This window comes from Oryzias melastigma, linkage group LG10 (assembly GCF_002922805.2).
Source record: "Oryzias melastigma strain HK-1 linkage group LG10, ASM292280v2, whole genome shotgun sequence".
NCBI lineage: Eukaryota > Metazoa > Chordata > Actinopteri > Beloniformes > Adrianichthyidae > Oryzias > Oryzias melastigma.
In genome coordinates this window covers 23,801,215-23,815,841 of record NC_050521.1, presented here as the reverse complement: position 1 = coordinate 23,815,841, position 14,627 = coordinate 23,801,215, and the positions used below count along the sequence as shown (strand labels likewise).

General features: G+C 36.0%; 1 protein-coding gene across 2 annotated transcripts in view; it reads left to right on the top strand.

Moving 5' to 3' along the window:
- The window catches only part of il1rapl2 (interleukin 1 receptor accessory protein-like 2), a 373,988-nt gene that overhangs the window by 354,277 nt on the left and 5,084 nt on the right, over nt 1–14,627 (top strand). For both annotated transcript variants that reach the window (XM_024283660.2, XM_036213986.1), the window contains 7 exons: nt 3,613–3,753; nt 3,968–4,028; nt 6,258–6,367; nt 10,628–10,773; nt 10,880–10,957; nt 11,050–11,166; nt 14,189–14,311. In XM_024283660.2, coding sequence (XP_024139428.1) covers nt 3,613–3,753; nt 3,968–4,028; nt 6,258–6,367; nt 10,628–10,773; nt 10,880–10,957; nt 11,050–11,166; nt 14,189–14,311 — 776 coding nt within the window. The remainder of the gene's footprint in view (nt 1–3,612; nt 3,754–3,967; nt 4,029–6,257; nt 6,368–10,627; nt 10,774–10,879; nt 10,958–11,049; nt 11,167–14,188; nt 14,312–14,627) is intronic.

The following is a 14,627-nucleotide window of genomic DNA, read 5'->3' as shown; positions in this document are numbered from 1 at the left end:
CAATAAGTCGTCAAATACAAGAAATTATGACTAATTAAATATGCAACAGAATAAAAAGTGCATCAATCATTAATAAATATTATCCAATAATAAGAGTGTTAAAATTGTTTTAAAAAAATCAGAATAAATTATGATAAAAATACCTTAAAAAATATCTCATGACCACGAAATAATGCCTGTAGGGCTGGGCGATGCTGAGCATTTCAGTATTGATCTGATACCAATGCGATACCCGTCAATATCACCGATATCAATACAAATATTTGTATTTTTCATAAAACTAGTGGATCTGACATGAACCTTAAAATTCGAATTAGAACAACATTTTCTATTAAATGAAAATCTTATTAAAAGCTTATTAAAATAAAAACTTCTTGAAATGAAATAAAAAGTGAAGAAATCAATGCAAAACAGTCAACAAACCTAAAGAAACAAGTGGTGGTGAGGCAGTGGCTCAGCTGGGTCCTTTTTGCCAATACAGAATAGTTTCAAATAAAAGTGGAAATATTGATCTTTGCGGCTCAGTATCGATCTGATACCAACTTGAGATCGATACTATTGATATTTTAGATCTCTCCGCCCAGCATAACAGCCAATTTTAAAAGGTTTGTCATTGCAGGGGGAGATATAAATGTTAGCATTTTTTGGCAATGTTCAGCATATAAGCTAAAACATATTGAGTATATTTGGCAAATAGAGGATAAAAATTGTCTTGTTTTTAAGGTGGATCATAAGGTTCTCCCATCAGGTGAAGCTCTTTAAGGTGGATCATAAGGTTCTCCCATCAGGTGAAGCTCTTTCAGAAGGTCCAGGATGGCTGGCTCTATCTAATAATCAGCTTGTAGGAATATTATAGGAACAGTTCTATGTCCAATATGCAGAAATGGAAGTTCTAAAATCAAGTTTTACCAAAATAAAACAGTATGGATCTTTTTGGAGTCTACAGAGATCAAGTAAGACATAAATGTAGAAGAATAGTCTTTAGCAGATCACAGTGACTGACTGACAATATGAGGATGTTTCTATGTGAAGCTGTTAGTGAGTATTGGAGCATTAACTGTTATGGCGTTTGATCTTCACATGTATAACAAGAGTATGAATCAAGATGAGTGTTTGACCATCTACATTGTGGCTCACAGGTGTACATGTAGCCATGTGATTGTCGTTTTGGTTTTTTTGCTGTGTATTTGCAGAAATGCATTCAAGTCCCTTTTTTAAAAGTCTAAAGTGAGATATTTGCAGTTGAGGTTGAGTCTCAAATCTTAAAACGTATTGTTAAAATTAATATTTTACTGTCAGAAATTGTTGTTAAACTATTTTTAAGCAGCTCATTGGGAAACAAGAACAGGCGGTTCAAGTTTTGGAAAGACATAGTTTATTTTTAGGACCTGGCAGCGATGTCCAGCAGATGAAATGAGAAAAATATATTTATATATATATTTTTCCCAAATATCAAATCTCCAATCTGTGCATTAATTTTTGTTTTTTTAACCTTCAATTGTTCTTTATTTCCCTTTGATGAATTGTGGATCTTGGATGTTTCTGAGACAGATTTAATTTTTCAGAAGAGTCTATAGTCTTTTTCTTTTCCTTAGATAAATGTCCAGTTTATAAATCACCCCAGTGGTAATCTTGTGGATTTAAGGTTTTCCTAAAATACTAAAAATAATTGACGCACTGTAGTGTTTTAAATCTGTTAATGTCTAATTTCTGATGTTTAAATTGTATGCAAATAACTATTGATTATCGTACAGCAAAGGGTCGGCCTCCCATTTGGTTGAAGGTGCTGTTCTCTGGTCTGACTCGGGAAATCAATAAAGTGAGATGTGGAAATAAAGAGGTTCTGGACGTTGGGGCTGAGATGTGCTGGTCTGTGTGTGTTTGTTGGGGGAGGTATCTGAGAGGTAGACAGTAATGGATCATATTTCCCATGGTGTCATTCACCAGCCATCTTCCATTAATCTCCCATACACTCATATTGCCTCTGAAGGGACTATCATTCATCCACACACGCTCCGTGCACGTGTGCGCCCGACACGCCGCCGTGATTTCATCTGTCTCTCCGAGGCGCCACACTTTGCGGTGCTGAGTTTTGTGTGTTTTGCCAACGTGTAAGCTGCAGTTTTGTAAATGGCACAGATGGCTCCTCGCGTCGAGAGCTCCGCCTGACAAAAACACACATGCAAACAGGGAGAATCACTTCAATCTGCGAGGCGGAGACGCGATTAAAGTTACTTCAAGTAACAACGACCTGCTCTTTAATCGAAGATGAGCATGAATCCTCTTCTAAAAAACATGCATTTGACTTGTAAAAGGTGTAATTATCACAGTACCAACAGTAGCAGCTGTCAGCACAGAAGAAAATAGTCTTTTTTCCTGTTTTATTTCATTTTTGTTTCATTGACAAAATTGTCCAAACAGTGCAAATCTCCAGGATTTTTTTTTTTGACAAATCTATTTCAATATGATTGAATTTTTTTTTTTTAAAAAGATGTGATTTGGGTCACTGTTCCTGTCCATTCATGAAAGTGTGAGGACTTATGTAGTATGTGCTGAATATGTTAATGTAATTCTGTACTCTTCATGAAAGGAACAAAATAAACGGAGATGAAAAAAACTTAGTAAGATATTATTGCAGTCGGGCACAAACCACAACCATTTTCTCCTTCATGATCATTATTTTAACAGTTAACACTTTAGTGAATTAAAAAGACGCTATTATTATGTTAATACCAAATCCAAGTCCCTGGTTGATCAAAGTTCTAAAGTTAAAAGTTAAAGTAAAGAATATAAACAAATGTAGATTGAAAAATATCAAATTATCTGTGTAGAAAATACTCCCAGTGGGCTACAAGCTCCCCCCCCCCCCTAGCTCTCAGGAACGGGGAGGGGAAGGGGAGGCGGGGTTGCTCTGTGTGAACAGTCCAAAGAGGCGAATTTCTGATGAACTACTGCCATTTTGTAGAAACTATGACCTGTAAAGCAATTTAAAAAAACATTTTGGTTAAAAAACAGCATAATAATAACCATTTTACAGTAGACCAAAAGGAAAATCAAAGTGATCTTTAAACGACCAATCAAAGTCCACAGCAATGTTGACTTTTTTTTTTTAGATTATTTTATCCGTTTAGTCGTTTTAGCGGCCCTGAGTACATATTGTTTATACCATACTGCCTTTATGTGTGCTGTATTGATTGTATTGATGATTATTTGTGTCTGCTCTGAATTCCACATGTAAAGGAAGTTTTTACCGGAAAAATAAAGTAATTTTGATTTGAGTAGTAACTATTGGCTAGCCAATCTATCAACCAAAGGTGCTGTTACCTGTAATTGTATGGAGGTGGTTCAATTCAAGCTGTTGAGAAACCCAAACAATCCTAATGAAGCTTTGAAAGAATCATTTCCATTAAAAAGTTAAATGAGGTTTTGTTTGTTCATTATTTCCCACCTATTAAACATTTGAAAGTTGTTTATCTGAAGTGTTCTTTTGCACTCATTCAGGTGAAGAAATCCAAAACTCCGTGCATTCTCCTCTCCATCTGCTGGTATTCCTCACAGCGTCAACCTGAACTGAAGCTCATCCGTTTCTCCCCGCTCTCGTCTCTCTGACAGATATGTATCGACTGGAGTTGGCGGGTGGGCTCGGGGTTATCCTGCTGCTGCTGGGAGTCCTGACTGCTCTTTATAAGTGCTACAACCTGGAGATCATGCTCTGCTACAGGAGACACTTTGGAAGCGATGAGACAGAAGACGGTGAGCTTGAACTCTTTAGAAAAGAAACACAACGGGACGGTATTGGAAGGATCAGCCACAGGATGAAGACGCTCTGCGGGGTTTTAGATCCACACCATGTTTCTGAAAGGAGAACATCCGAACCTGAATCGATGTTTCTTTGTGTCGCTCCTTTGAATGGAGTCGTTTAAGCTCACTGTGTTAATGTGTGCCCTCTCTATGTGACTCTCCACAGACAATAAAGAGTACGACGCCTATCTGTCCTACACCAAAGTGGATCTGGACTCTTTGGGCAGGTCAGAGCTCCATGGATTCTTGTGGATTCAAACAACTGTCACAAACGTTATTATTTCTGTGTCAGAGTCTGTCTTTTCTCTGTTTTTTCTTGAGACATTGCAGACGTTACGTGTTGTAAATGTTTTAAACTGCACCAAAGCATTATTATACTAAAAAGAAAAAATCAGTTCATGTTTAAATATACACTTTGTAAAATTATACATTTTTTATATATATCTATGAGAGTTTCAGATAGTTATAAATATTTGTCAATGGGTGAAAAGTCACAGTTTATGTCAGAATAATGAGATGAATTTGAAATTTAATTTCAGCGTAGTTTTTTCCTCAACAACCCAATTGCAAATCAAAAGTTCTTGAAGTTTGGTTTTAAATAGAAGGTGACCGTCAACCTCTTGGCTACTAGCAATGCAAGTAGCCAAATGTGAAGGGCTCTTGGAAATGTAGTTTTTGGGGAGGATTTAAAGAAAATTTTAGTGGAAAATATGTTTTTACAGGTAGTCAGGAGGTGTGGAGACTTTAGGAAACAAATTTTAGAGTTTAACTACAGGCGTAACGAGATACAAGCGAGCTAGATGTTGGCAAATTATAAATGTCCACATTAAGAAGCAGAAATGACTGCATGAAATGACAGCTGATCCGGAAAAAATGGAAGATATTTATTGTATGGAACACTAAGAGTTATTGTAGACACAGAAGGCCTTCACATTGCAGAACATCATGTGTAATAATGTATGCTTAAAAAGTACTGGTCCAGGAAAGAAGCCCTGGGGAACTCCATCCGTAACTGTAAACTAGCCTCTTTTTCAAAAGTTCTCGACTCCATGATGAGAAGTTGAGAGTTTGGGTGTCCCACATTGTTCTCACATTTAGCAGGAAGAAAATGCTCCATTGTTGAGATCTAGTATATGGTAACTTTAAGTTTAAGACTCAATATACATGATAATATATGCCTCTTATGTCAAAATGACTTTGAAACTCAACAACACCGCTTCCATAACTGTAACTGTGTTAATATATTTTTGAAAAGGATTTATATGACTGGATTTATACAGATTCCTATATTAACATTAAATTTGGTCGTATTAGTAAAAACAAAAGAATACCAGTTTTGCTGAACAATGTTATTAATTTAGGGACATTTTTCATTCACAAATGTAATTTTAAAAACCCAACTTTTTGTTTTTCAGAAACAATTTGAATCTTTTATGTCAATCTGTTCAAATGCAAGAAAATAATGCTATGAAACTTTCAGAAAATTAATCAATTTATTCAGTCTAGTGATTTTTTTCCTTCTTATTTATTCTTAACGTTGGGTTGTTTTTAAGCATTGAAATTGTTATTTTCTGGGTTTTTTATATATTTTTTTTTCTCTTATTGGCTGCTCATACTTTATTACTGTATGTTCCTTGTAAGATAGTACAACGCCAAAGGTTTTGTAATTTTCAGTGTGACAAGCAATGCTGATTTTTTTATTTAAAAAAAAAAAGATGTTAACTCCACCCACTGGGGGTCTAAGATACATAAAATCTGTCAGAATTTGCACTTGAAGCCAAACTGAGATAATATGTGTCCCAATGAGAGGTTAAAATTAATTAAATCAAATTTTGGCCCCCAAAAAAGTTATTTTGCTAAAACATTTGCTGATATTTAACATTCAGTATTGATAAATTAGAAAAATACAAAATTGAAAAAATATATTTATTTGAAAAATGCTGAAAATGTCTTATTTTAGATGTTTTAATATAAGAAATAATATTTCTGCATATATTTAATTTTTCAAAGACATCAACTTTTATTTGAACAATGAACATTTATCCCTATAAAAATATTTTCAAAAGAATGATAATGATGTAATACTGAAAAACAGAAAAAAAATGAGATTTTGACATATTAACCAAAGAAATGTGTCAAATTCATCAGCAACAAAATTCAGGAAAGGAAACAAATTAAAAGAGTGAACATCAGAGAATGTATTGACTTTCTTAGATTAATTATATCCAGGTTACTAAAACAATTTAGAGCCAATAAAAAAAACATGATTAAACATAATGCCACAACTTTAGGTTTAATTTGGAAACAATACAAGATGAAAAAGGCTTGTTGTAAAAATCTATACATTTAATCTCTAATCTGCCTGATAAATCACTTTAATGAGGCCTGGTTGTGAGGCGTTCTCTTTGTTGTGCGATTTAGTTTGTGAAAACCCGACTCGTTTGTTGCGTCTGCAGGTCGAGCAGCGACGAGGAGACCTTTGCCCTGGAGATCCTGCCGGACGTTCTGGAGAAACATTACGGATACAAACTGTTCATACCAGACAGAGATTTAATACCCAGCAGCAGTAAGTACCATTCCATTTGTCAGGCTGCTCCACCACTCCTCCCACACACACACAAACAGTGTGTTCCCTCTCTATAGGTCACTGTAATCCCAAACACCCAGAATTCATCAGTCTGTCAGAGTAAATAAAGATGTATGCAGACCCTCATCATAACACATTTATGGCCACACACATTCGTCTCTGTCAGCACTCCAGTGCACTTTACAACACACACACAAACACACACATTGTGTCAAAAATATCAGATCTACACATGGATCATTTTAGAAGAACCTGAGTGTTTTTTAATATCTTGTGTCAGGATCTCACCTCTGAACCTGAACATGATTACACACACACAGAGAAAAAAAATCCACACAGCAGGGTACTTTGATCACACACACAGGTACACACACTCACAAGTTATATCTGTTTGTTGCTGAAATGTTTAGTTTCTCCAATAGAAATTTTGATTTTTTGATTAACACATCCACTCAGTCCTGTTTGAAGCTGATGCATTTTAAATTAACAATCCTGATCTGGTGTTTACAATAAAAATACTCATAAATAAATAAGGATATCCAGAATGACAGCCCTCCCCAGAGCTGCTGTTCCTTTGCAAAAAACTGGGATTGTGGGTTTTGCTGCTTTTGGATCACTGGAGTTCTTCAAAGCTTGAGTGAACTCACTTTGTCTCCATAGCAACAGCATCAGCAGCAGAACCGGCTGTAGAAACCAGATGGACTGTCTTCTAAACGTTCTGCCTCACCAGCAGAGGGCAGAGTAACACATTACAGAGACTGCAGCCCGAAATTTACTCATTGTGATCTGAACCATGGAATATTTATCACAGACACAAAAAAACACTGATGTTTTATCGACATATTTCTTCAAACCTGTGACTTTATAAGGGTTTGCATGTAAATAGAGTCAGAAAATCTGCAAATGTTTTATTATTTTAATGCAACAGTAAATTACAATACTTTTTTTTATTGTTAGAGAGCATTTAATCATTGGAAACAGAGCTAGACACATGAAATCGGCTTCATCTCTGCTAAAAAGAAAAATCACAAGTAGCCATTCATGGAAAAATACTGTTTAAAATAATTTTGTGCCTTAAACTTTTATCTTTTATTATTACTAAAGACTTAACATTTAGCAGCACATATTACACTCTGAATTGGTACTAAATGATCCTCTCCTTCCACTTACCAAACCCAGTAGCATGTAGTTTCCCAGTCATGCTTTATTCTAGCAACTTTTCTTCTTTAGCTGTGAACTAAAACTCAGAATCAATCATTTTTAAGTTGTTCTTCTGCTCTTTCTGTGTTTTGTCTGTTGGGCTTCTCTAGCAGCAGGTTGAGTTAGAACCAACCACAACTTTGTACTGTGATTGACATGAAACCATAATTTTCATTTTGATTTTGGTACCAAAAAAAACACAACAAATTACAAAGCACTTAATTGAACTTCTCTTTAAAACCTTTATTCAAAAAATAAAAGATTAAATTTGATTTTTTTTTTCATATTGAATTCTAAATTAAAAAAAATGTTTTAAATTCCCAACCTGAATCATATAAATTGTCAAATATTTCAAATCGTATGATCACAGTACAAACTGAATTGTCAGTTGAGAATTCCATACCGTAATCCTAATGATTGATCGCACTGTGAATTTTGCCTATCATTGTAAACATCATGAAAACTATGTTTTTGGTGTTTTAACATCTCTTTGTAGCAGTTTTTTTGTACTGATGAAGGACATATATTAAGAAAATGAAGATTAAAATTGCATTTTTGATTATTTCTTTACTTAAATTGTTGTGAATTAGGAGCAAATGGAAAAAAAGCCATTTTAAAAAAAAGATCATATTTACGAAATACACTGGGCGGGCCACACGCTCCAGACTTTGGGACTTTAATACATAAACGCTGGTAAAATGTGTAACTTTGTATTAATATGTTGGACGAGAAGCAAAGAAAAAAACACAAAAGTTGATCCAAAGCTGAAACTATTTTATGTCAGTCAAGAAACCTAAACCTCTATTTGAGCATCATTCTGAAACAGAAGAAAAAGTTCAAAGCAGTTAAATAATAAATCACACCTCAGAGGAAGGTTGGAACCAGATTGTAGATTTATTTGAGTTTTTTAAATCGAATAACAAATAGGAAGTGTTTTGTCTTGGTTGGAGCATCACGATTATTGGGTACAGAATGTGGCTCAGCTAACCTTTTTTCATTTTTGTGATGCCACAATTTGTAATTTTTAAGTAATAATTAGGATATCAACCCATTAAATATCTGATCTTTTAAATAAAACTTTTCCTGTTAAAAAGAAAAATATGGTTTCCAGAGTGAAGATAGTGGGAAATAGTGCATCCTATGCTTCATTTACCTTTTTTTCTCAAATATGTTAATCCATTTACTTAACTGTGGTTCACAGAGGCTCTGCCGTGAGCTAAAACTGTTCTTCCCAGCTCGCGCTCGAGTGCTTTGAAAAGTGAACAAGAAATCCTAGTCCTCCCCAAGTGTCTCTTTGTGGCCTGAAAACATCCCCAAAAACAAATGTCTGCCTAAGAACACACCTAATCCTGCCCCCACTAAAACCCCCATCTCACAGGGAGATGGAGGTGAGCTTTTACTGCGTTCCAGAGTCACCGGCGGAGCAGCGCAGCAACACGACCTTAAACACACCATTCAATTATCCACTCCACTTAGCAAAACAAAATGAACAAGAGAGCGCGAAACAAATAACAGGAGCAGACAGAGGCAGCAGCTGGGTCACTGGTTTGTGTTATTTTAATAATTGATTAGCATAATCCTCACAAATACAGAGCAGGAAGAAGAAGAGCAGAGCGAGATGGAGAAAGGGAAGTGTGTGTGTGTGTGTGTGTGTGCGTGCACGTGCTGAGAAGGGAAAGATAAAAGGAGCAACAAGAAGCTCAGAGTAGAAAGAAGCCGAATGAATTTGGGGATGTTCTGTACTATTTGTGCCTCTCAAATTGAGCGTGAAATTGCAGTGTGTTGTTGGAGAGTCTGTGTCATTAATTTAGTTAGCAAGTGAAGGGATGGTGAGAGAAACATACCGAGGGAGGGAGTCTGTTGTTCACAAAACACACGTCTTTTTATTATTTTTTTGTTTTTTATAGAGAGAAATAATGAGCTATTTCATTGCCGCAAAAACTACTCCGAGAACGCTGCAAATAAATAATTGGAACGAGGTTGTTAAGAGAAGATGTGGTTTTCTCGGGGTGAGACATAAATCTACACAAACTGACAGCAGCTCCACCTCACAATGTGCCACTTTTCATACGTCATCGTCGCTCTGTTCCCTTCACTTCTGTCTCCGAGTTCCCATAAACCATCAGTTCTCATAAACCAGAGACGATGGGGTATTAGCTCTGCACTGATCCCCATTAGAAGTTTAATGAAAACTCCATTTCTGCCTCAAACAAACTTCCAAGCGGGTCCGTTTGCCCGTCAGAAATGAGACTCTTGCTAAGAAAGGGACCGCAAACACAAAAGCAAGATTGTCATTTTACGTTTCCAACGTTCTTTGGATTTTTACTCCACGCTCAGGTGAAAGCTGCAGATCCTTCAGCAAGAATTTTATGGTACAAACCTGCAGTTGAACCGCATCCCAAAGGTGCTATGGAGACCAGGTGACGGTGAGGGTCATCAAAGATGAGTGATGTAGTTCAAACACTGCAGCTTAGCAGCATCACTGAAGGTGCTTTGCCTAAAACACATCACGACTTTTAACCCTAATGCTGCGTTCACACTGATTTGCACAACAAATTAGTGTAGAACGTCCCTGAATTAAAAAAAAAATATGTTCCTTAAGCTTGACGCAGAGTGGGAGGAGCTACCAGCTAAAGTTCAATGAAAACAAGAAAAACATCACAAAGTTCAGGAGGCCTGAGCAAGCAACCTCCACACATCGCAGCGGCGTATCAGGCGAGCTCCACTGGCTCCCTGGAGGCTGGTTGGTTGCTGCCAAAGGGGCCGCCGCTAGAGCTAAAGGCTGGCGATCTGTCCAGAGTGAAGCCCGGCTTCCCCAAACTGTAGTCAGATGAGCTGTGGTAACCCCACAGCCCCAGCAGGTTAAAGAAATAAGTTTAAAACAAAAAGATCTGCAACCTTTCTTATCTTTCATATTCTTATCTCCTTATTTGATCTCCAGCGGGTCATCTTCTCCTTTTGCCTGAATATAATGAACTTCTGGCGTAGCTGAAATATGTTTAGAGAAACAGCTTGAGTGATACATTCTCTCTCCACCAGCTTACATCGAGGATTTGGCACGCAGCGTGGAGCAGAGCAGACGTTTGATCATCGTTTTGACTCCAGAGTTTGTGGCTAAAAGGGGGTGGAGCATCTTCCAGATAGAGACACGCCTTCACTCTATGCTGGTTACAGGAGAGATCAAGGTGAGGTCATTAATAAGCGATAAAGTTTCCTCAACATAAATCTCTTTTACAGTTTCTGATTCAAAATATCATGGAGTTTGTCAGACTTCTTTTTTTTGTGCTCTAGGTGATCATGATAGAGTGTGCAGATCTGAGGAATGTCATCAACTACCAAGAGGTGGAAGCACTTAAACACACCATCAAGGTATATAGATGACACCGTCCTCGAACAGCCTTGTACAACCCATTTAGGAATGTAGGAATACTTTTTATCGCCTTCTTTTTTCATCTGTTCAGGTTTTATCCATCATCAAGTGGAAAGGTCCAAAAAGCAACGAGCTTTCCTCCAAGTTCTGGAAACAGGTGGTCTATGAGATGCCTGCAAAACGGAGAGAGACGTTGTCCAGACGCCAGGTATGCTGTACCTGAAATGTCTGAAGGTGCTTACACACTGGCACTTTCAATGAAACCTCTATGCAAATACGTATAGACCAGAATTTTGGGCTTCTGCGTCCAGAAAACTTGAGACCGCTACACAAGTTTTTAAGTCGGATCGCGAGCTCTACGTGCAAATCAGTCATTCATTGATCCTGAAAGTTAAACTGGTAGAACTTTTTAGAATAGATAATTTTTGGTGATTTAAAAACACATAATTAGACTTATATTATTAAGCATATCTTTTTTTTTAAAGTGTGAAAATATCATATTTTCATCAGATATTGTTCACAATGTAAGGTCGAGGGCGTCTGATAAGAAAACTCCGATGACCCAGCTTTCTAGCAGCCTTTAAACGCATCATTTACACATGGATCTTGGAGACGTGAAGAGTCTCACATCAGATTTGTGCTCGTACTTTTTAAAGATTTGTGAATGTAATTAGTTTTAAGCTGTTGTGATTTAAAGTTGTGCATGTATAACCATAATTTGTCATTTTTGTACACAATTATGTACATAGTTATGCACTAAATGTGTTATATGAGTTACAAATCGGGAATTATGCACACGCAAATCAAGTGATGCTATATTCTCTCCACTTAAAAATGAATATACTATCAGTTAATTATTGCATTATTGCTGCAGCTTAAATGAAACAAATGAAATTACATTTTTGTTTGTAGAAAATTATCAAATATTTAAGATTTAGTAAAGATTTGAAACTTTACCAAGAGTTGTTGACTTAAAGAAGAGTTTATTTTAATTGTTTATTGTGAGGAATTCACTTTAACTCCACATGTAAACTGTTTTATGCTTTGACTTCATATTTTAAAACAGAAAAGCGTTTATTTTGTTTTTTACACCCTTAAGTTTAAAGCTAATTTTAATTCTTAGATGAATTAAAATGCCTAAAAAAGTTTAAAACTCAAAGATTTTAAATAAATACAGTGGTGAAAAAATGTCAACATCTAAAATGTTAAATTTGACAAATTTTTAGATGTAATTAAAATCAGTCCACTCTATGCTGGATTTCACTTGTCGTAACAAAGACTTTTTTACACATTTTATAGATTTGCTTTGGTTCAGAGCAGACATATATATTCCTTTTGTACTCTCCATTGTGACATTCCTTCCCTTATCATAATTGCTTCCTCGTTTTTCAACCTGACAGCCTCTGTGTGCTTCAGGTGAAAAGTGCCAAACATAAAACCATTTTCAAAATAAAAGGAGAGAAAAAGATAAAAGTGTTCGTTCAAGTGCTTTCTAAACTCCTGTGGAGTAAAACACAATTATATCCACGGATTAATTTGCTTCATTATTTTGGTATATTTACTGAGCTTTATACTGTATAATGAAGCGTCATTATACAGTAAGGCAAGCAATAAGTGAGCATAATAAAGATTTTAAGGCAAAAAGAAAGTGTTTCTGGCAGCTTTTCCCTGGGGGGCATACTTCAGTGCAGACAGATGGCCTTTGAAATGTCTCCTAAACATAGGTTATGCATTATAATTAGAATCAGAGCGAGCAAACTGTGTACATGTTTACGGTTTGTTAGCACCTCAGGTGGTGTATGCCCTGATTAGCAAATAAATGCTCTCCTGCTGCTCGGCGCTTAACAATAATCATCAAGAAGGAAAAACAAGGTGCATGAATCAACAGCAACAATGGCAGCGACTTCATTTATGTGTCTGCGATTAGCGACGAAGAAAAAAAACTGAAACGTCACAGCTATAAAGGGTTTCAGTGGAAGATCAGTCAGAAAAACATTTTTTTTTCTGTCGCCACCAAAAAAATGTTACGTTTGAAAAAAGTTTTTAAAAGAAGATAGATTTGATTGTCATATAAAGCCCTGGACATCACATTAATAAATTGTTCCCTCAAATTGATTGTGGCAACAAATTAGCATTTTGTTTAGCATTTGTGGGCACCAATTAGTATAATGTGTGTACAAATTAATATTTTAGTGTCTTCAATTCCTCCCACTCAGTTGTCCCCTCAAAATACAAATTAAGATATTTTGAGTGAGCAAATTAGTATTTTGTGTGTAAAAATTGTATTTTATGTGCACTAATTAGGATTTTGTGCACAAATATTTGTATTTGAGCATCTTTAATTCAAACTACTGGCTTGTGCCCAGAAAATATATATTTGTGCTCACAAAATATTATTTTGTGAGCACGAAATGCTAATAAAAATGCTGATTTGTAGTCCCAAAATATTTAATTGTGGTATCAGATTAGTACTATGTGCACACACATTACTATTTTATCATTTTTGATTCCTTCTGCTCATTTGTACCCACAAAATACTAATTTATGGACGATTTTTTTCTGAGCATAAATCAACTTTTTGTTTAATGTGGACTGAGAAGCAGTTTGTGCACACAAACTTGTACTTTAGTGTCTTCAGTTCGACTACTTATTTGTGTCCAGAAAATATATATTTGTGCACACAACATACTATTTTTGCCCACAAAACTGCAATACAATTCTAGTTTGTGCCCTCAAAATGCTACATTTTGGCCACAAGATAATAATTCAAGAGAACATTTTTTTTCTTCTGTCATGTCCAGAGCTCAGTATTTCACCTTTTTTCTTGATGTGAGATTTTTGTTTGCTAATCTGCAGTCAATACAAAGCACTATGATTTTACATCTTTATAACAAAAATGATCTGAAAGTGCAACACAAAATAAATTAAATCATTTTAAACAAGTTTATTCCATGCATAATCAAGACCAAATCATCCATCAATCTTTAGAACCAAAAGAATCTCCTTCGATACAGAAAGATCCCAGCTGGGATTTTAACCGGGCTTTCTTACCGTGATGTGGGAGCACTGCTACCTGAAGCCCAAATCATTCCCCTATACGTGATGAACAAATAGCACCAACGGTTTTTCCTACTGAGCAGCAGGTGACCAATAAGGTTGAAACTCCTCCCTTTGACATCCATCCCACTATAATATATCAAACCTGTTAAGAATTTTTTCTTTGTTCACAGGTGATGGACTCGGGCGAACAGGGCCTGTTTGGTGACCTACAGACTACTGTGTCTACTATCGCCATGACAACCACATCTGCCTCAGTAGCGCCTCCCAATGAGAACCGACATGGACATCATCAGGTCAGATGATGTCACGGGTCAAGTTTTTCTGGGAGAATCCTGAGAAAATTCATTCAAAACAGAAAAAAAACTATTGAAGAACAAAAACATAAACTGATGTAAAACGGTTCTGATTTAGTTTTTTTATTATCATTATTATGGTGAGGAATGAAGAAGTCAGACGTTTGTTTTCTGGTTCCAGAAGATGAACTTGTCTCTCCTAAGAATAAGGAGACCTCATCTCTCCAAGAGATTATCTGAGTAAACACGAATTAAATGGGAAAAAGAAAATATGCTAAACCGTTTATCCATCTAAGATCACCAGTTCTCATTTTTG